Source organism: Penicillium argentinense, assembly GCF_028826775.1.
Source record: "Penicillium argentinense strain IBT 30761 chromosome Unknown utg000009l_segment0_segment0, whole genome shotgun sequence".
Taxonomy (NCBI): Eukaryota; Fungi; Ascomycota; class Eurotiomycetes; order Eurotiales; family Aspergillaceae; genus Penicillium; species Penicillium argentinense.
The window spans coordinates 3644913-3666405 of NW_026622668.1; the positions used below are offsets into that span (position 1 = coordinate 3644913).

Sequence of the window (21493 nt, forward strand, 5' to 3'; positions counted from 1 at the left end):
CGAGGGTTAGAGCTGGGGCGGTGACTGTGGTGACCGTGATTCTCATCGATACCCCGGATATGTTAAAGTACGCATTTCCTCTCACGCCGCGTGAGCATCCTTCGAGAAAAGGCCAATGAGCCTTCAACATCCCCGGAACACCAAATGATACTGCTCTGGTGTGCTACTCGTGCGGGCAACGTGGTATTGTTTCTTCATGATCCCCGATATGCTTAAGTACGCTTTAATCCTCGTCGCCCATGGTCGCACTTTGGAACAGGCCCAAGAGCCCCAAACTGACCAGGAAAACAACAACAGCAATGCGCCCATATTCCGCATTCGGGGCCTTGTGATTGATAGACGAATCGAAATGAAGATATTCTCATCACTTTCAAGCACAACCAAGATTGTAACTCCTAAAATTCATATGCGGGTCAGCTCGTAGCCATTTTATAGCTCAATAAGTTCGAGTCAACAAAACTCGGCGGTTTTCTGCATAACTATGCAGCATAGGGGTATAATCTATGTCCATCCCGATACATAGTACAAGGCAATAGAATTAGTCCATGCAGAAAATTCTTACAATCCGGGTTATTCAGGGCTCCATCTACGAATCCCACCCTTTGGGTTTCGGCGCCGTATACCCCCTCCCTCGCAAGAACGCCTCAATCCAAACCTCCATCTTCTCAAGGATATTGCGCTCCGGCTTCCCAGCCTCACCGGGCTCAAACACGCCCTCCTTGCACCAAACACTCCACGACCCCATCAGCTGCGCCATGATAACATCCGTCCCGAGTCGGTCTCCCACCACCGCAATCTCATCGGCAGAATTGACAACCTCTCGCTCTCGGAACCATTGTACAACCTCATCGCCACAGAATGGCTTTTTCTCTGTGCCTGCTGGCAGACGGAACACGGGTATTGAGAGGTGGGAGAGCTGGGACTCGAGGGATGAGACCTCGTCTTCGTATTTGGGGTGGCTGCCGGCGCGATTGGAGACGATGAGGATGCTGTTGATATTTTTGAAGGGGGATGTTGGTGATTGTCGGAGTGAGGCGAGTTTGGAGAGAATTTGCGGTGGGAAAGTGGTTGTTTTGGGCGGGCAGAGGGTGTTATCTTTGTCGAGGACTAGGGCGCGGATTGTAGGGATTCTAGGAGGAGTCGCCTTTTCGGAGGATGTTTTTGGGATGCTGGCATTTGCGCCGACAAGATGTGGTCCTAAGTCCTCGGGAAGATGCGTAAAAGTCGGGATCGTGAGGTGTGGGAGGAATTGCGAGGGTTGTTTGGCGAGGGTCTGGACGGCGTGGTTGAATGCGCGGAGATTGGAATTTGGGGGCCCAGCCATTGTGCCGGTGCTTGTGAGATAAGAGACGGAGCCTGGGTCGTAGCGGAGGCTTGCGGAGGCTTACAGCGCCTGTGGTGGTTGTATGGGTGCCTGACTTTGGCGGTGGTGAAGTGAAGTAGAAGGAGGGAGTGCCGTCGGTGCCTCCAAGGCCGCCTTGGCCCAAAGCGGAATGGAGAAGCTCTGCCGCAAAACTCACCTCGCGACCTCCGCTCAGTCGTGCTTGTTCCACTTCACCACCTCGTCGCGCTCATTCTTCTCTTCCCACCATCCGCCCCCTCATCCTCTGCTCACACTATCCCGATACCTTCTCCCACCAGATCGATTACCTTTTCTCCATCTTGCGCCCACCACCGCCAGGATGGGCAAGACAACTTCCACGATCGGCGTCCCGATCAAGCTTCTTCATGAAGCTCAGGTATGTTGACCGTCCCTTAGCCACCCCCACCCGGTCATCGGGAAGACGAGCACGGCACACAGAGAATACACTGCTGGTGCGATGCACTGTCTTATGATCGCTGATCGCTGACTTGCTCACAGGGCCACATCGTTACCGTCGAAATTAACACCGGCGACACCTACCGTGGCAAGCTCATTGAGTGTACGATGCTCCCCTCCATTCCTTCCTCGTCTGCGCGGCCGTCTTAACCAGAATTCGAATCCATGCCTCGCGATTCGACACCCGCAGACATTCTTGAATCATTACTGACCAAATTTCTCGCAGCCGAGGACGCCATGAACGTCCAGCTCAAGGACGTCTCCCTGACCGCTCGCAATGGCAAGGTTTCGCACCTCGACGAGATCTATATCCGGGGCTCTAATGTGGTCTTTTTCATCATTCCCGACATGTTACGGTATGCCCCCTTCACTTGTGGTCGTCATTTGCGACAGGCCCAAGAGCCGCAGACTGACCAGGAAACCGCCAACAGCAATGCACCTATGTTCCGCGCTCGCGGACAGCGTGGCCGCGGTGTCGGTTTGGCCCGTGGCCGGGCTACGGTCCAGCGTGCCCGTGGTGGCCGCCGTGGTTAAACCAGCAGAACGGATTTCGGACGGTGCGCACCGGCAAGACTCGATTTTACAGTGGGCGGCGTTTATATTCGACATTTTCTTTTTTTGCGGGGTTTCACAATGGTTCTGGAGAAAATTCCCTCGCTTCTTCCGTCTTGCTGGAGTGACTCCTCTTCGGTGTTGAGTTTGTGCCAGCAAGTGGAGGAGCTGGTTGATAGTCGGTCCGAACGATTACGTGGGCCTTGACTTTTTTGTTTCTCTTTTTTGCGGGTTCTTCAAGGGTGTGGGCAATCCCCCTGGTTTGTTTGTTCCGTCTTGCTGGCTGAAGCATCGTCCATGCGACGTATTTCAAATCATGGATGAACATTTCAAAGCCGCTTTTCCATCCTCGTAAAGCTTGTAGAAGAAGAAGTAGTAGGGCTTGCTGTCTGTATAGTATGCGCGAAGACCGTACTAGCACGTAGCTTGGCATATACCTGCCAGTACAAGCGACTAACTAGAGAGGAAATGCCAGCAATTGAAACGAAATATACTGCCGAGCCCCTCAAAAGCAATACATACCTCGGTATTCAGCAATTTCTACAAACTAGACAACTGTTGGAATGTAGTGCCTGACAATCGCATATCAGCATCGCGCATTTGATCTCCGCAACTTTTTTCGATGCGGGGACACCAACACTTCCTCCGCAACACCTCCGTCACAACCACCACCAACCACCTCTCACGAGACACCGCGAACCCAGCATTGGAGCAGCCCAGAAAATACTCCTGGCAAACAAATCCACCGACCGAGTCGACTCTCCCCCAACTAATCCACCACAATGACCGACGCACCCCCGCCAGACCCCTCCAAACCAACCCCGAAGAACATCCCCAACCCCCGACGCCTCCTAATTCTCACCCCACCCTCACAATCGCCCTCAATAATCCCACCACTGCTACAAACACTGACCGGAGTCCCCGTCACCGACCCACCACAGCAAACCGAATCCAGACCCGGCCCCAGCCCCGAGGGTAGCACCCCGCTTACCACGGTGCAAATCTCGTTCGCAGGCTACACAACCCACAGCCCACTCCCCCTCTCAACAAAATACTACAAAGCAGAGATTCCCCTCTGGGTAGACGAGGTCCCGCTTGCCAGCGATACGCCGCGCAAAGCCGAGGACGGAAGTATCGCCCCGCCTGGCGCGTGGAAGACGGAGTTCCTGAGCGAGGAGGCGGGGATTGTGAGGAGGCTGTGGGGGCTCTCGTTGTTGCTGTTCAGGCGCCTGATGCTGCTCAGACAGATCCTGCGGGTACTGGGGTAGCGCAACGTAAGGATGTCCTGGAGCTCAAAGAGCTTATGGGTGATGTTGGTGCTGTGAAGAGTTGTATCGATGAGGAGAGGGGTGGGATGGATGTTCCCGGAATTTTTGTCCTTGTTGGGTCTAAGAATGCGGGTGTGAAGAAGGCGCCTGTGAATGCTTCTTCTGGTGAGGACGATGGGCTTGATCTGGGCGTTGAGGAGATTGGGCAGGATGCGGATGAGCCGCTTTCTGTGGGGTGGTGGGAGGACCAGCTTTTTGATATGGGGCTGTTTGGGTGGGAGGTTGTTGAGTGGGATCCGGCAGGTGAGGAGGAGGTGACGAGGAATAAATTTGGTGGTATGTTTCACTTCCTTCTGCGATGATTTTTATTTTTTGGGGAAGGGATGATGCGTCCAATGCTAACGACACCAGAATACGAAGGAATGCCCCGCATCAAAGAAGTCCTGGAAACGCACGACTGGAGCGGATCAGGCGACGACGACTTCGAACTCGACGAAGACCTCGAGACAGAGTTGCTAGGCCTGGATCGACAAGGCAGCACGCGGGGCTTCGGGGAAGAAGTTCACGAGCTGGAACGGGAGATGCTGGGGTTGCGGATGGCTATTGAGCGCAGTGGAGGGGATGGTGAGCGTGAGGATGAGCAGGGGAATGAGGAGGATCAAATTGAGTCTATTGAGACGCTTATTATGCGGATGCAATCTTTGCGAGGTATGTTTTGCTCTTTCTGGGATTACCTCCTGCGATTGCTTTTGGCCGGCTGGATTTGATGAACTGACGGAACTAGATATGGGGTCTGAGTTGCCGGCAAATGAGCGGAGGAAGTTTGCCGCGAAGGCTGTGCAGGATATTATGCGGGAGCTTTGATGTGCTTGCTATATACCCTAATGCGATCAGGTTTGCTCTATCACGTCCTTCTAGTCATGGCCTGACATGGCGGATGTGGCTTTTTTGTAGGATACGAGTAGCAGAAGACATGAGTCAAATACCGGAATCAGTTCAAGGACATTGTCTTTTATCCTGTACATTTAAAAAGATCAACGCAGTCAAGGTTTGGACAATAATTTCATTTGAAAATTGTCTAAGAATATCATAAGAATAGGTAAAGAATAGGCTAAGAATATGTTGATAACAACCCCGAGTCCAGCGGCTCGCCCATTGTCCCACTAAATTAAATTACAATGGTGCAGTCGACTCACCTTCGTCCCTACCACCCCATACAAGCCCATCTTACAATACCGTGAGTCACATCCACACTCTTTCCACTCCTAGAACCGCCTAATCGGCCCGCTTCTTCCCCCGCAAAACCTTCCGGCGCTGCGCAATCATGTGTGTGTAGAGGACATAAGAACCTAGTAATCCTCAGCATCAGAACCAAAACCCTCATCATCGGAATCCTCATCATCAGACTCCTCGTCATAGTCATATTCACATTGTTCCTGGAAATACACCCACATAACCTTCGCATAGGGAACGAACTTACCAGGCACATAAATAACCAAGACCGCAATCAGGAAATACTTGAAAAGCGGATCGATGGCGCCAGCCGGACCAAGCGCAAGGAAGATCAGCGCACACTCACTCGAGATGCCAACCGGGTACAGCACATAGAATGTGTTGTAGCGCAACCAAGTCCAGAATTCAGGAACAGCGTTACCGGAAAGCGTAATCGAGAAAAATCCGTACCGAATGATCTCCGTGACTCCCCACGCCAACACACAGCCCAGGTACGCGAAGTCGCCGAGGCCCGGCTCAGAGCCGCCGACAATCTCCCCACCGAACGGAGTCATGATGCCCCAAACCAGCAGCAGGCGCGAGGCAACTTGCATGGTCGTTGTGATGAGGGGCGCGCGGACGAGGCCGGTCAGGCTATGGAGCACTTCGGCGAAGGCGAGCGATTGGGTGATGACCAGGAGCGGGCTGGTTTTCGGGAAGATCGTGTGCACATTGTCGGTTTCGATTGCGTCAGGGAGGAGGCGGAAGGTTACGACGACGCAGATGAACCAGAAGATTAGGTTGGCTGTGTTGTAGAACCAGAGGTAGGCGCGGGTTAGGTTGGCCATTTTGGCTGTTGTAGTGAGCGCGGAGAATGTGAGTGCGGGCTGTGGTGAAGGGGAGGCTGTTGAGGAGAACGCGCCCTTCCGTCGTGAATTGGACTGGGTTAGCGACAGCGAGCGGACGCGGATTGCTGGGCGGCGTGAAGCTCAACAAAAAAGGGACCTCGGATGATGACATAAGCGTTCCAGAAGGGTGGTCGAAGCTTGTCATGAACCAGTATTACTTCTTAAGTATTCGTCGGTATGTCTTTTAATTGCAGTGTACTTTTGAATCGAGATTTCTAAGTTTGGATTAAAATTAGAATCTTCTTTTCTCTGGCTTATTTGTTTGCCTGAGATGCATGACCGTCGAATGCCCAACGAGCTGGTGACGGGCTGACAAGTGGTAAACTACGAGTCCGCTGCCCAAATGTTTTCTACTAGTACATTTACTAAGTAGCCATCTATGGTAGTAGTGAGACAAATTGCTATCTTCCTGTCTTAACAAGTTGTTAAGGTCATCCACAATAGTGGACTCTCGTGCTGGTCTAGGCCCGAATTGGACGAACCTAACTGGAATGCGCCAATTTGGCTGGTCAGCCCAGGATCGTGGCTGACGACCAAACGGATGGCTTCCGTGCTCGCCCAGCCGCCATGCCTGCAGAAGTCGAGGGGTCAAGTCCGAGTTCCACAGGCTGTCACCTCGTATCGTGGATGCAGTGGGGTTTAAACGAGTAGAGCCAACTTGATTACTCCATCCGTCACAATGGGAAGTCGGACGGCTGGTTTGTTTGGGTGCTAAAAGGTTTTGTGGGGTAGTGTCGGTTGATTATCTTATTTTACTTTTAACATGCCCTAGCCCTGGACGTGGAAACATCGATTTGAGGCTCTACTAAGTACCCCTTGTTGTATACACTGTATATCGGTGGTTCGCCGCACTATTATAGAGTCTTAAACTAGGCCGTCCCTGATACGTGCCGAGCGCAGTGCGTGTGTGACGGAATTTGCGAGGCTCTTCCAGTCGCACACCAGTTTCTGCGGCCACCACGTCGCACCGGGTGATGCAGCCTGACATCATGGCGCCCCGATGATGTCGGGCTGCAGCGAGGTGACTAGAGCCGACGGTCGGATCATGAATGCGGTCAGTATGGTGTACTTATAGAATAAACTACTACATGGTGTACTACTCTATTTACTATATATTACTCTACTTACTCCCTAGTACTTACAGTATATCTATACTGTGCAATAGTATTTTGTACGGTGAAGGAATGACATCAGAGGCTGAACTACACGATGACATCATGGCGCACATAACCTGCGCTGATTGGTGGACCCAGGCCGCGGGTCACCACCTCCGAAAAAAGCAGGGGCATCTCGCACGCCGCCTGCCAAATGCCCTCGCTATATAAACAACCGCCAGCAGCAGCGGGCGCGAGAGCTCAGCACAGCGCTCACAGAGACTGATGTCGTGCAGAATTCCCCGCCAAATTGCCCCCGGGTTCACTGGAGCTGCGCCGAACGAGGATGTCCCAGGAACAAGAAAAAGAAACGGGCCAGTCGCCAGCCCCCGCCAGCGTCATCGGTGACAGCATCGTTGCGAGCCCCAGCAGCACATACCAACGCAGACCAGCACAATAATACCTGGCATGGACTAGCCGGCAGCGGCATCACCACAAACCAGACCACTGGCAGCGCTGAACCCTAACAAACTGCAACCTGCATCGACAGAGAACAGGCACGGATCTTCGAGGGCCCAGACCATTGGTTCAGGCCCGGTTGCGGCGGTCCTACTCCATTTGTTGGTTGGCCTCTTGTGCCTTCTGATTCAACGGGTATGAGGGCCGCTCGCTTCGACGCTGCCGAGTACGGGTGTTTCCTTACTTTTTCTGCAGCTCACCAGCACAGTTGCCCCAGTTCTGAGATTTTCGTGTCCTTGTGTCCTCTTTCCGGCACCTGACCTGGACATCCGGACTCTAATTCACACTCAGACTGATTTTCGTCGACAGCATTCACTACAATACTAATGTCATCCACGGTTCTTGACGTCCTACCGCTGATGGATCGGCGCCCCGATGATGTCGTTTTGCGGCTGCCCCGCCGCGTTGTGTGCTAACGTGTCTTTCTTCTTCTCTGCTGGGCCCCCACCAGGTACTGTTTTAGTACACCCACAGAGATAACCCACCGTGTCTCTGTGGTATCTGGCAGGCACCGAGGGGGTTGGGACCATTGCGGTTGTGCGCCTGGTTCGGTTCTCCGTAGGGCAGCGGCCGATGACCTCACATCATGGGAGTGGAGCGAGACCCGGGGGAATGGGTGTTGCTTTTTTTTTTTTTTTTGTTTCTCGTGGTCCACTGCGTGATTTACAGCAGAGGATGCCGGTGAAAACGTGGGAACTTATGAGAGAGCGTCAGTTGCAGTGGTCAGGAGAGCACGCGACTTGACTCTTGAGGAAATGGTAGGGGCCCTTGGAACGGGGGCATCATGACGCAGTTCCGATGACCAGCGAAATTCCATAGAACAGCACCACCACTTATTCGCACTACGCGCCCATTTGCAATATCCTTCGCAACTTGAATATCTGCTATCTGCATGTAAAATGTAATTGTAAAAATAGCTCGAGATCGTCCGCTCGCTCTGCGCTGGGGCATCAAATTTTTTCGGGGACACCCTCCACTTGTTCCCCCCGAGTGCCGCGATGCTTACCCACATCCTTCTCCGCCCCTTTCCAATTCTCATCTTTCCTCTTCCTCCTCCCTCTTGACCTGCTGCTCCCCCCGCGCTGAAGCCCTGCAGCTTCCCGCCATCTCCCAAAAGTGTGAGTGCCTTTGGGCAATCGCTGTCGCGAGTAATTTTGCCCTCCATACCTGCCCCTCCCCCTCTAAGCGGTTGGCTTTCCCGACGCTCAGCCCGCGACCTCTACCCGCAAGCCTGATTGATCTGCCCTGCATATGTTCTGCTGTTCTGCTTGACTTTGTGGTTTATTTTTGGGATTCTTTTTTTCTTACTTTCCTCTTTTTTTTTCTATTTTCTCTTGCCTCTGTGTCTCCTGTGTTCTCCGAGTGGACCCCATCGAAAACCCCGCCGTCTCGAGTACCGAGTCGAGTAGATGCGCCACTGCTTCTTCCCCTCTGATCTCCTCTACCACAACCTCGTGTGTATTTGCCTCACTTGGTAGGCCATTGTTGCAGCTCCAGCCCCCCGGTTGGTCATCCCTCTGCCCCAGTGACGGCTCTTATCCCCTGACGTGCGCGTGGAAGCCCCCACCATTTCTGGCCTGTCAAGATCTGATCGGTCCCCTTTTTCACCCCTTGTTCTTCCTCTGCTTTGTTCTCTTCTCAGCCTGTTCCAGCACCGCTTCTTCTTGTAATTCACATTCTGCCCCGGCTTTTGTAAGGCGTCTCCAGCGTTCTGCAGTTTATGTTCTTGTTTAATGGAGGGGTTCGGGACATCCCACTTCGCTTGACATCACATCACATCCCACGTGTTTGATACATTTGCTCTGACCATCCTTCGCCTTCACCACACACGACGATCTGCACAATGTGGACATCATGAAACGGTGCTAACCTCCTCTCGCAGATCCCATCAGTTCTCGATTTGACGGCTAGATCGGGTAACCGGTGCTCCAAGCAAATCCGCGCGGGTGATTCAGGTTGAACCAAGCACCCTTTCCTAGTCCCCCTCAGTACACGCAGAGATGGCCCCGATGGACCCTAAGAAGGCGGAGCAGCCCGTACGTATTCGCACTGGCACTGGCACTGGCAATATAGCTAGTCGTTGCGAGCTCACTATCGAAATGCGGGGAATGTTGGCTAACGGGAGCCGCAGGCGGGCCCGCCTAAACTCTCCGATGTAAAGGAACTCATCGACGAGAGCACATTCGATCAGATCCTGGAAATGGATGATGACGACGACCGCGATTTCAGCAAGGGTATTGTCTACGGCTTCTTCGACCAGGCCCAGACTACTTTTACCAAGATCGAGAAGGCGATGTAGGTCATCACCCTCTGTAACCCAAAGTAAAAATACTCACATCAAACAGCGAGGAGAAGAAGCTGGAGGAACTCTCACAGCTGGGCCACTTCCTGAAGGGATCATCCGCCACCCTGGGCCTCACAAACGTCAAGGATGGATGCGAAAAGATCCAGCACTTCGGCGCCGGAAAGGATGAATCCGGCACCGCCGATGAGCCGGATGAGAGCGTCTCCCTCAAGAATATTGACAAGACCCTGAAGGAAGTGAAGGTCGAATACGCCAAGGTCGAGAAGTTCCTGCGCCGATTCTACGGCGAGGAAGTGAAGGAGGAGCCGGTGCCTAAGGAAGAGAAGGACGTGGAGAAGAAGGATGAGGAGAAGAAGGAGAAAGAGAGCGAGAATAAGCAAGATAAGAAGGAAGAGAAGAAGGAGGAGAAGAAGGACGACTCGAAGAAATAAGTGCCCTGCTACAGCAGTACCTGGGTATGGTACAGCCAATTCAGGGTTTCATGATTCATCCAAGAAGGCGAGGCGATAACCATTTCTTGCTCTACCTTTTTATATCTTTTTTAGCGACGGATGGAGCATTGCAATGGCCTCTCTTTATGACTTTCTTCTTCCTGAGTTTTCGTTCCGGTCTTTGAGTCGCGGTTCGCAAGTACATACACCAAACCCCCTCGCCACAGCAACAACAGGCTTTTTTCCCATCCACGACTGCTTCATCATGCGACTTCAGCTTCTTCCACCGGATGACCAGATACACACCCCTGTCTTGGGACTTGCGGTGAGCAGATCTGACATCGTCCGTCTAATGGCTTTCGACACGACAGTATATCCGATCCCTCTAGTCGGGGGTGAGTACAATCAGTACGTATGAATGAACAATTTTTACTCTATAGTATTCAATACCAGGCAGAGGTGAGAATAGTGTAGCGTTTCCATTCCAAAGGTCACTTACGATATATTTTGTTTTATCTTGAGGTGAACCTTGCGATATTTAGCGCGCAATAATGCATTCCCAACAGCTTTGGATATGTACGCACCCATAGACTGCGCCTGATGGTCAGAGAATACACATGGGATCGGTGATCTGTCGGGCGCTCGCTAGTTGGGAAACCGAGTGTTCTTTGTTCCATTATTTCTTGTTCCATGATTGCTTCTCGGTTGAGCTTCGGCGACTTGGTAGCATTGAAATATTGTAGGAGGGTTCTTTGTCCAGAGAAAAATGATGAGCGGGGGAAATGAACTGTGTAGTCTTGTACTTCGGCCCAGGTTGACTTTTGATAATGGGATCAGTTGTTATATCCCAGACTCCCCTATCGATCATTCGGACAGACTTTCCTGCAGCGACCGATGATATTCCAGATAGGCCATGGCCCATACGCAAAAAAAACAAAACTGGCCGGAGTGGGTATTGAAAGCGGTCTTACTATATGCATAGTCGACCTCTAGGCGCACCAGCCAGTAACTGTTGGCAGGGTCCGCCTTCCAAAATACAGCTTGGCCCAGGACACTGATCATGTTAATTACCGGTTCTATGTGCTTCAACGGATAGTTGTATTCACTGCCGCGGAGTTGAGTTGCATGTATTGGTGGACTATGTGAAACCCCCTGCCGCCGCTGGGAACCCATTTGGTCTTTGCAGACCACGAGGACAGGCATCGTGTGATTATACCAGATTCCTCCATGGTACGAAGATGTTCTCGCTGCCAGTCGACCTCCTGCGTGTACCGTTTGATGCCAGCTGGCTTCGGGATGATGTTCGGATACGTGGGAATACGGTGCTTGACAAATGTTGTTTCTGGCATCTCGCATACCTCCTCCAACTTTGCTTTCGGAATTGCCGTCAGAGGGTGGATTTCCCTTGGCGGCTTCCGTCAGTTCCCCGCAATAATGTAGTTCACATCCCAGTCAAATTTCTCGCAAACAACACGAGAATATAAAACATGAGTCCGAGCTGGGTTAAGGCAAGATCCAACTGCCAGCGCCGGATAGATCTCCGAAAAATGCGGTAGGATCCACCTCGTCCAAATCGGAATGGCGCGCGATCCATTGGTGGCGTTAAAGCTTCTTCAGCCACTCATGTATGGCTGTGGCTAGATCGGTCGATTACATGTGCTTGCTCTGAAACGTTGTTATGCTCAAGGTTTGGCGGTGCAGCTTGGCTTTTCTCTTACGCTTTGCGAGTGGTGTATCGTAATACCCCGTAGATGCCACATTATTTTCAGCCCGGAGGGACTTGAATGAGGGCAATGGGCGGTTCTTAGGATGATCAGGGAGCACTGTGGGAATATGCCCGATGAAATGACGGCGGTCGCATAGGTTAAGATAGAGTATCGGTGAATGAGACAATTCGAGGTTAGCGTATTCTTAACTTTCTCATTATGAAACAGCGCCCCTTCCCCTCCAGCTCAGCTTTCAGCAGTCAATTGTTTCTTCGCAGAGTATGATTCGAGGTATTTCCAAAAGGCGTCATCGGTAAACATTGAATGGAATGATATGGGCCGCTTCTAGGCCGAGTTACAGGTGGCCAGCTAGAATGCATTCATCGTCATCCCGCTTGTAGTCGAAGATTGCGAGAACACCCTGTGTCATGGGTAGTGTTCGGTGAAGAGGTTTGAACCCCTCTGTACGTCTTTGTTGCTTCGTCGTGGCTACTTGGTCCTGAGGAGGGACTGCCTATCCTGAGGTTGGCGAGCCCTCCGCGATCGGCAAGGTCGATACATTTTCGTTGCGCATAATCGAAGCCAGTCAAATCTGCGCGTAGGATCTGCCTTGAATTCAGATTGAATTTTTTGATCAATGCGTGGGTTAAGTCCAGTCCAGCATGATGATTTTCCAGAATTGGTACTGTTCATTGGCTTATAGCCAGAACTTGACCTTTGGTTTCTAATGAATACAGTCTCATAAGAACTGGAAGGCTCCACAGGCATAATAATTGAAGCCAGGATGAGAGCACCAATAGTGAGATACTAAGAGCATATATTTCTCAAAGCGGATCTTCGCAAAAGTCCCGAACGCGGATTTTGCGGTCTGATTGATCGTTGCTTCGCCGGTCTAGCAGTCCTCGTCGGATCGGCCCGTTGACGAGAAAACCTCGAATTTAATCTTGTGCGCTCCCATCAGCGTCTTCAAGGATCGTGGCACGCTTTCATGGCTAAGCTGGCATCTCGCCTATATTTTTGGAGAATACTCACAGGTATTTTCTCGTTCTAGACCGTCTGCCCTCCAAGATACTCTCACCTGAAGGAAAATGATTCCGTTTATTGTTGTTAGCAAAGCTCTCAAAGTCGAAAAGATTTTGCATCTCTCGAATGGATGACGGGAGTCAATGCAAGCAACATAAGGAAAGTCAGTATTTGGGCAACTTTGTGTCAGATGAAGAAGAAAGCGGAGTATTTGTCGAGGTCTGCTGCGGATCTCCCAATAGAAGCCGTGACATGCAGATGACAGGAGAGTGGTTAACCTCATCTCGTTTCCCAAGCATTCGCCTGGCTACATCCATCCTCCCGCATTTTCTGAACTTCAATTTATTTCCATTGTGTCATGACTAGCAACTTTTGTCATGTCGCCATGTTTGACTGGGTTTTGGTGCCAGTGGCGTCCGTCAATTCTTAAAGGGCAAGATGGAGGGAATGAACCTAACACTCTCTCACGACTGGCAGCAACAGACTTCTGACAACATGCCTCGCTATCTGGAATTATGATCCACATCGAGCGCGGCATAGCTCTCAATGCGTGCTATATCGCCAGGTTCGACGGGCTGATAGGGGCCGAGTGTCCCTAAAGTAAGAGTCTTCCCATTGCCAGAAAGGCAGCATCAAAGCCTCTTTGTTCCGAAAGGCTTGAAAATTTGCGGCTGCAATCGAATTCGGGCGGGCAAGCACGACCACATATGTGAAGGGAAAAGAGACATTCCTTAAAGACAGAACCATCCACCTAGATGTCTCATCTGGAGATAGCAATATTGACCAAAACCGCAATTAAAGCAGCCTTGTAGGCATTCCTGGGAGCCGGTTCGACTGCTCAGTATCTGCATGCATTTTCAGCCTCAAAAAAGCCTTGCTAGTCATGATGCGCTACTATATCCTGCATATCTCGTCGATTCGTCGAATGGGATAGTTCTATTCGACAATCACGTTCTTTAGCTGGCAGTAAGTGTGGACTATTCGTAGCCCCTCAGCTTTTATCCTGTGAAGCTACCAAGCCTTCGCTAACCAGGATGATTGACATTGTTGATCCTAGCACGCGCCGTCGCTTGTACGTTTTCTTCCTGTCATGTCAACTCTTGTTGCCTGTCTGATAACGTGGGCGAGTCGCGAGCCACATTTGGGTAAGTTGGGATATGATGGGTGATGACCAGGAGGGTTTTCGGTGTGCTCGAGTTTTCATGGACATCTTTCCATGTCCACAGCACCGATGCCGCTATCTCCAATTCCATGGTTCCCATCTTGATCAATGGTCCGATCCGAAACACAAGGAGCACCCGTCTTGTGAATGTCAGGGACTGGGAAAGCTTAGCAGTTTACCAACTGCCATGTAGTGTGCCAGCACAGGTAGAGCAGAAATAGACCGGGCATTCCGTAAAACGTAACCCTTGTACGTTGGAAACCATAGCACGCTCTGTGACTAGATAACAACACATGGGCTCGCTGCGGGTCTGCCATTGCGGTTTTTCGTTTTTTGTCCGGATCCCATTCAAAATCTCCAGGGGCGTCTGCGTCAGGCTTAATCGCGATTGCTGCAAACAGCCAGGCGTGCGACAACATCACGTGTGAGGGCTTCAGAAACTGAGGCTCAACTCGATGTTATCGTAGGACTTTAATTGTCTGTCAATCCATTTTCATGACCAATTCAGCCTGGTTGAGTGCCTGTTCGCCAGTCCTGTTGAGTCCGTTCCTGTCCTTGTTCAAGGCAAAGAGCATGCACCCCTCAAATTAGACGACATATTCAAAATACTTCGGCGTGCCTTTTGTGTCTCCTTGGTTTCAGGAGGCAGCTCAAGTATTGATCTGCGTCATGGATAGGCAGGTCTGTTGACTCGCTTCTCGGATTAAAGTTATATTGTTTGACAGCGGAGGTTCATCTCAGTGAAGCCACACCCCCATGCTTGAACTAATAAGTGGGTAGGAGTAATATCATCTCACAGGAGAAACAACATCTCTGAAAACAGTCGCTCGAGGGCATCGCATAGCCCAAAACCTCGGTATTCTCATTTTTGGCATTCCGCTGTTTTTTCTCTCCTAAGCACCTCGGAAAACCCGGAAGACTTCGCTGAGTCTTATCTTGTATGGCCCTCAGGAGTCCTGGATCTCGTTCAATTCCTCTTAGACAACGAATTCATCGCTCAACCAAAACACCAGAGCCCTCACATCGGGAACGATCTCGCTCTCCCCGATTTGGTTGTTGGAAGCATCCCTGGCAGCATACCTCGAAGTTGCCATCAGGGTTCTGAGTAGTTCTCGAAAAGCACACATTGCCAGTGTTTGGGGTGAGAGCATCCGCAGGGCCAGAGGGCACAGACGAGAGTTTCTGGTGCGTAATTAAGCATATCAGACCTCTATCATTGTCGTGATCGTGGCCGTGGTCGTGATCGTGATCTTTTTCTTCGTATTGGTCAGACCACGTATAGACCCTGCGATTTGCAAAGCCTGAAATGTCTGGCTGCATTCGTGAACCTACCAGGAGAAGAACGAGTACGGAGAACTGAGGCGTGAGCGTCGCAATTCAATCAACAGACGGGGAGTCAGAAAACCTGGAGTGGTTTCCATACAGAGCTCGCCATCCCTTCAATACACACTTATCATACCTCACTTCAAAGCTGGTATCGGCGTCCATCCTGTTGAGTGTCAGGTAGGGGCTGACCCACCATACGTACAGGAGAATATCGGGCCCTGCTTGTTATCGAAGTCTGAGCACTGAAAATTACCAGCCACTGAAATGCGGATTGCAGGGAAATAGTATCCGTTTCGTGGGGGTGATGTCGGAGCTTGGTAGCAGAGGAGTGAGATTGGAAATCTGCTGCTCGGGTGGCTTGTGATAAACATCGCCCGACGCTGAAGAAGTATTCGCGGAGACCGTCGTCTGATACACGCAATGGCTTCGGTTAATACGCGTTGTTTTTAATTTAAAGATGGTTTTGAGTGTCCTGTCGTTCGGCAAGTGAGAATGTAGGACCAGTGGACCATACTTAAGCATGCCCGGGACCTGCCTTTATCGAAATCGAGGATGGTTTAATAGAGAAACCGAGCAGCATGTCTGTTCTCAATACCCATTCCGAATAGAGCAAACATTGTCGCAAAAAGGCTCTTGTCCCGATGCGGTGCTCTTTACCTTGCCCAGGGCTCCATAGGGGTGAGTGACCACAGAATGAGGAGCAAATTCGAAAAAGATCCCAGTTGTCTCTTGAAGACTTGAAGAAGACATGGTGTAATTAGAAGAAGGTCCCTCATTCCACATGATTCAAATGGTTGAAAATCGCAGACTCGCTGAGCAAGTAACCTTGACTTGCAAGGACATATGACCATGTAAGTATGCACAGCCTGCTGGAAGCTGAGTTTTGTGCCACTGAAATCCGTGATTTTGCTGAGTTTCCCAAGCAGTGTCTATTCTGGGCCTTGGTCATGTTCTGTATTGTTCTGCTGGCATCTCTCACTCATGCTTGATGGAGAGCCTCATCTTAAGTGGACAGGCCACCTTTCCAATTTTGCGAGCGTCGGAAGCAAGGGAAATAGCAGTCCTTTTTGGCTATTTGTTGACTTTCAAGTAGTATTTTCTTGTTTTTCTGACAGGGGAATATTTTGTCTCCTGAATGTTCAAAGTCCTGCCTCCTAGCCGCAGGCACACCTACTTTGTAAGCTTTTCGCAATGTCTGGGACCGTGTCTCATCTTGCTTTTCTCCCGTAGACAAAGGGCCGGTAAGCTACAGCATTTGAGCTGTTAATAATGAACATGGGGGAGATGGACTGTTCCAAGTTAATGGAACCTATTAATATGTCCTCACTTCCTCGACTGGTTCGGGAGGGGACACCACCTCGCCGATCATGAACTTCCAGTGCAGCGTTCAGTCTGTGGCGCAACGACCACACAAGGACTTTGTACCCAGCTGCCATCCAGCAAGTATTCCCTGAAGACGGGAAGCCAGAATTTTCTACTGACTTTGACGACCACACAGGGACCGACTCTCGCCAGGATTTGCTAGACCTTCGCCTGTGGTAATACCGGGAACGAACGCGGTTGGGTATGGCTTCGCTTCTTTTGCATCGAAGTCAAAGCCAGATGCTCGAAAATGATGGAAACGGTTGATTTACGCATCGGATCATGCCAGGCAGAATAGTCCAGATGCTTTGATTTCTTGAAGCAGTCTGGTGGGACTTTTCCAGCTGATTGTGGGAGCACACTTTGCCTGAGCAGCAGGAATCAGGTCACAACGTGGCATCCGTGACCACCACGTAGAATCTCATTTCCGGTCGTTCCACAGGGTCGATAAATAAATAGGAGAACAATTTCCCTGGCCAGTTGGAGGTGGAGGACTTCATGTGCACAACAAAACACCACCATCTCTTCGGGCGTTTGAGGGTCCGTCATCTCAGCGCCGTGGTGGACGAGCTGCAGGTTCATGGCAAGCTCGGATGCAATAAATCGAATTTTTCCACGAAGCCACGGAGAGCAGACTCAGGTTCCGGTGCGAATATGGGTCCTGAGAAAAGGTCTTTCAATTGGGAATACGTGTCTGGGGCCCCGGTTAAACCCTGGGCCATGTGATAGTAGCAAAACTGTCCGAAGTGGCTGTTGAAAGCGGCCTTATAAGGGTGCTCGACCGCCAGTCGCACCGCCCAGCATCCGTTTTTCAGAAGTTTAGCATCTCATCCTATAGTGGGTACAATGTGGCATATTCTCCATGTTCCCGTCCGGCACGTTTTTGGCGGAACTTTTTCTTAATGGACCATCTTCCTCCACCAAAATGATTTGAAGGCTCCTGCCTCGAGCACAACGGACGGCCGCTTGGCATCACGGCCCTCAGTTATCGGTTCTTGCTTCCAGAGGGCAATCAGCTCTTTCGAACAATAAATCCCCATTTTTGGACCGAGTGGCTCCGCTGGGCAGAGCACTATCCAGAACATTGATCAGCGTGAGCTCGCTAGCGACTCCATGAATGAGCATTGTATCGTAGATTCGTGTGGTTCTTTAACGAATTTAACGAGCAATTTCTGCGTTCGAGGATCCCACATAAAATGCTCAGGTTTTGTTTTGAGGGGAGTCGACAACACACGAAGGGACATTTGTGAAAACCGCATATTGCGCGAACTTTGTGTTATTGTGCCTCTCAGCGAGCATTTCTCGTACGGCTCGAATGGACTTGCTGATCGATTCAACCTGTCGCTGTGTGGCCAAGGCAAATCTTGAACTGCATCGGTCATTCCCAAGTACGCTTTGACATAGTGTCAAGCTCTTGGAGAGTCCAGGTGGACATCTCGCGAGTGAGAGTATCTCCCTCTCCTTCCTGCCAAGGACATTGACTCCTTCATCCTTTTAACGGATTCCCGCGATGCGCATCGTCACCTAAAGGATCTAGAATCGACAGGACTCGTTGATTTTGCCGGTCGACGCTCCAGGTGACCATTAGCGGCTCATCTCGAGGAGCGACTTGATTCCTCACATTCGACTTTCGGTTTCTTTTCGAACTTTCCACCAACAGTGCGCGAGTTGAGGGCTTTCGAACACCTCGGCTGGCAAGCGGTCGCATGTCTTGAGAAGACTGCGATCGACAGCAAATCTGAGCTGCCGATCCTGAGAACTGCTGGAGTTCGTTCAGAGTAAGGCGCTTGGTACCACACTGTCTTGATTTGCCCAGGCTTGTGGCATTTCTTTTTCAGGGTGGTTCTGCTGGTTAGTCTGTGTCAGTGTTGTTGAGCCCTCCGAGCTGACAAAATCGAGTCTGAAACAAGCGGTAGTCTGGAAATTTGTGAAGCGGAGGGAGTTAGACCCAAAAGTGCATGGTATTCGAGGAGGTTGAGTGAGAGAGACGTGAGCGTTGAGGAGGCGGAAAATCTTACCATTCGTCCATCAGCTCTGACCTTGATCGGGATCGCATGCTCCCACATACCGCAGGTCGTTCATTTTCGCTGCTCCCATATTTTCATGTTGATGAGAACGGAACGATGAGACATATGTCATGACTCTGTAGATCGTCTGGCGCAAGCGGATGTCTCAAGAGAGTTGAGAGAGAAGAGGATGGAGAGAAAGTGAATGATGCATTTATACCCAGGCGATGAAAGGTTGGATAGTCCTAGAAATTTTCCTGATAAATCGTGTCAAGTCATTTGAGGAGTGCGTAATGAGCGACTACTGAAGTGTGTGGCATTCAAGTAGGTGCGATGTGTGGCCGCCTCAGGTATCAATGAGCTTAACTCACTTCATTCATCACTGTCTCCTCCAGGCTAGCTCGAGCCCCATCTCAGCGACCATTCTAAAATCTCACTCTAGACCCTTGGGACTTTTTCAAGATCAGCTTCGCTCCTACTACACTAGTGTATGATTTACGTACGGCTTCTCGAAACCCAAAGAGTAATAAAAGAGATTTTGTTTCTGCACGCTGTTCTCATTTGCTTGTGTTAATCAGCCAAAATATGCCACTAAAAAAGCCAGGTCACGCACTGGACTAGAATAATTAGCACAAATAGGTACATCTTGTTCCACTCTTCAATAGTGTCCACAAGAAGGTTCTCTTTGGTTCCGCTCAAAAGTCCAACACACAAAACTACACCCACTACTTCAGTACAAGTGGAAGCTACCGACCGGAGTTGGGATGAAATACCCCAGCCCCCATCACTACGGAATCCTGCATCCACCCACGCCCGCAACCGCAGTCGCATGCGAGATCGGGGCCATTGAAAACGGGGATTTCGGGAACCTGCATGGCTGAACGGGGTGTGGATGGAGGGCCGTGCGACTTTATCAGTTCCCAGTAATGTTGATTCCAAGGTACTTCTCTACCTCTTTTCAAAAAAATCACATTTCCAAGAATGTGCCCTTCATAAATGTTCCGGTGAGTGACTGGGTGTTGCGGAGAACTGGTGGGAAGAGGTTGTTGGGAATATCGCCGGGAGGGGGTGGTCGGACGCATGCAGTGTTGGAAACGGAGGCACGCGAGGTATTTCTTCGTAGCTTTTGCCTCGTGCGAATTTCGGGATGATGACGAGCGAAACAAAAAAAGCTCCGATCACGGCTTGAATGTTTGCGTCACCAGTAGCTCGTCCATCCTACGGTCGATCGCCATTTTTTGGTATCTGGTGGGACCATTCAATGCCTTGTTCGAGGCTATCTACGACGTGATGGATCTTGACCCGGGGAATGCTTGAGTTTCAGAATTTGACATGCCAAAATTAAAGGCCATATGGATAGGCTGATAGGCTGTTCGACCTAGTCAGATCGTAACGGAGGACTACCTTGCGCTGTTTAATTTCTGGTTCTTTCCGCCAGGTCAAAAGAAACTTCGATATTCGCGTGCTCGTTGATTTGCTGAATCACCCACAAACGCCACGAGTGTAGATTCTGTATCCTCCTATCTCGATGGAGCGCTTGCTCAACTGGCAAGTTCCTTCCCGGTGGACGAGCATACCGTCCACCCATCGGCCCGGCTCTGAAGCGTACACATAGGATTGACACAACATCTGAGGTTGTACTCGCATACCCCACACTGCATACTGCATAAGCACGATTTGACATCAAGCTTGACGGGAGTCGGCGGATACCTTCCCGATGCAGATGCAAGCAGGCTGGCCGTTTTTCTTATCGCGAGATGACAGTATTGAGTCTTGGGCTGGGAGGCGGCTTGATGCGTCACACGGCATGGCCAACGCCTTTTCCTTTCTTGGCGAGCTGAAAGTCGGTACAGAAACTGCGCTTTCCTTTTCGTCCTGCCTCGATAGCTAGAGTCTCGACGGATGTGGTTGAAATATGGGGATAGTGTTTCAGATGTCCAAGCCTCGATCTTGAGCTTGTTCGTCACGAATAGAAGCCCTGCTGCTGTGGCGTATCGACAAGAAAACGCCATTTGGTCGGCCTGCACCTTGGTGTGAGTTGTCTTCGGATACTCACATTGCTAAGAAACTCCACAACGTCTACCCCGTTATCATATCCGTCCCGCGTCTCCAGCGACATGTCGGCCTTGTCCCGATATACAAACCGAGGCTGAGCGCCTCTGCGTATGCATTGCATGTAATCGCCTTCCTGTCTGTCTCGGATGGTAGACTCGATCTCGGGAATCTCCCTCGAGCAGTCGACTCAACGACGCTCAGTCCCTCGACGCCGACTTCATGTCTCATGGTGTTTGTCTTCGGCTGGTGGAGCAACGACACATGAGATACGAGACGATGTGCTACCGCACTCTTTCTCTTCCCCGGGCACCAACCATAACACCCGTTTGCCTCACCTCCCCCTTATCCCTCCGCTGTCCCAGTCTGGAAGAAGCAAGAATGCGGCCCGTACCTTATCCGTGAGAACGAACCGGATATACCTGGTAGTGGTGAGGAATCAGGGAACTGTCCGGTCCGTGGCTTTCCTATTTGAAAGACAAGCAAAGTGGGTTTTCAGACTGGTGTAGGGGTTGACGGGGTCCGGGGTTGGATGTTGGCGGGTGTGAGATGGGCGAACAGGCACATTGTACGACCCCAGTCGCGTCAGAGTAAGCGGATCTTGCAGACGCACTGAAGCGCGTAGTATGGTATTTAAAATTCACTTTCAGGTGGTCGAGAGGAAGATCTGGGGTGACTGCGCGGACTTTTCTGCCACCAATTTTTTTTTTTTTTTTTTTTTTCTTTTTTTTCGGTCGAAGAAAGCAAA

The 21493-nt window shown here is 50.9% G+C and overlaps 6 protein-coding genes across 6 annotated transcripts; 3 read left to right on the plus strand and 3 right to left on the minus strand.

The window, feature by feature from the left end:
• Positions 1–586: 586 nt before the first annotated feature.
• N7532_008937 (phosphatidylglycerophosphatase) lies at positions 587–1324 on the minus strand (the record flags this gene model as incomplete). Its single annotated transcript, XM_056621428.1, has 1 exon — positions 587–1324. The coding sequence occupies one exon, from the start codon at positions 1322–1324 to the stop codon at positions 587–589; it is 738 nt and encodes a 245-aa protein (XP_056472234.1).
• A 358-nt stretch (positions 1325–1682) lies between these two features.
• On the plus strand, positions 1683–2353 carry N7532_008938 (putative small nuclear ribonucleoprotein SmD3; the record flags this gene model as incomplete). Its single annotated transcript, XM_056621429.1, has 3 exons — positions 1683–1739; positions 1862–1922; positions 2046–2353. 3 exons carry the CDS (start codon positions 1683–1685, stop codon positions 2351–2353), a joined length of 426 nt encoding a protein of 141 aa, XP_056472235.1.
• Positions 2354–3153: 800 nt separating this feature from the next.
• Positions 3154–4503, plus strand: N7532_008939 (adaptin-binding domain-containing protein; the record flags this gene model as incomplete). Its single annotated transcript, XM_056621430.1, has 4 exons — positions 3154–3558; positions 3615–3975; positions 4051–4347; positions 4424–4503. 4 exons carry the CDS (start codon positions 3154–3156, stop codon positions 4501–4503), a joined length of 1143 nt encoding a protein of 380 aa, XP_056472236.1.
• A 411-nt stretch (positions 4504–4914) lies between these two features.
• N7532_008940 (protein tyrosine phosphatase-like domain-containing protein) lies at positions 4915–5699 on the minus strand (the record flags this gene model as incomplete). Its single annotated transcript, XM_056621431.1, has 2 exons — positions 4915–4988; positions 5120–5699. The coding sequence occupies 2 exons, from the start codon at positions 5697–5699 to the stop codon at positions 4915–4917; spliced, it is 654 nt and encodes a 217-aa protein (XP_056472237.1).
• A 3673-nt stretch (positions 5700–9372) lies between these two features.
• On the plus strand, positions 9373–10108 carry N7532_008941 (Hpt domain-containing protein; the record flags this gene model as incomplete). The annotated part of the gene is made up of 3 exons (XM_056621432.1): positions 9373–9408; positions 9504–9667; positions 9718–10108. The coding sequence occupies 3 exons, from the start codon at positions 9373–9375 to the stop codon at positions 10106–10108; spliced, it is 591 nt and encodes a 196-aa protein (XP_056472238.1).
• Positions 10109–18279: 8171 nt separating this feature from the next.
• Positions 18280–18769, minus strand: N7532_008942 (uncharacterized protein; the record flags this gene model as incomplete). Its single annotated transcript, XM_056621433.1, has 2 exons — positions 18280–18532; positions 18756–18769. The coding sequence occupies 2 exons, from the start codon at positions 18767–18769 to the stop codon at positions 18280–18282; spliced, it is 267 nt and encodes an 88-aa protein (XP_056472239.1).
• Between the last annotated feature and the right edge of the window lie 2724 nt (positions 18770–21493).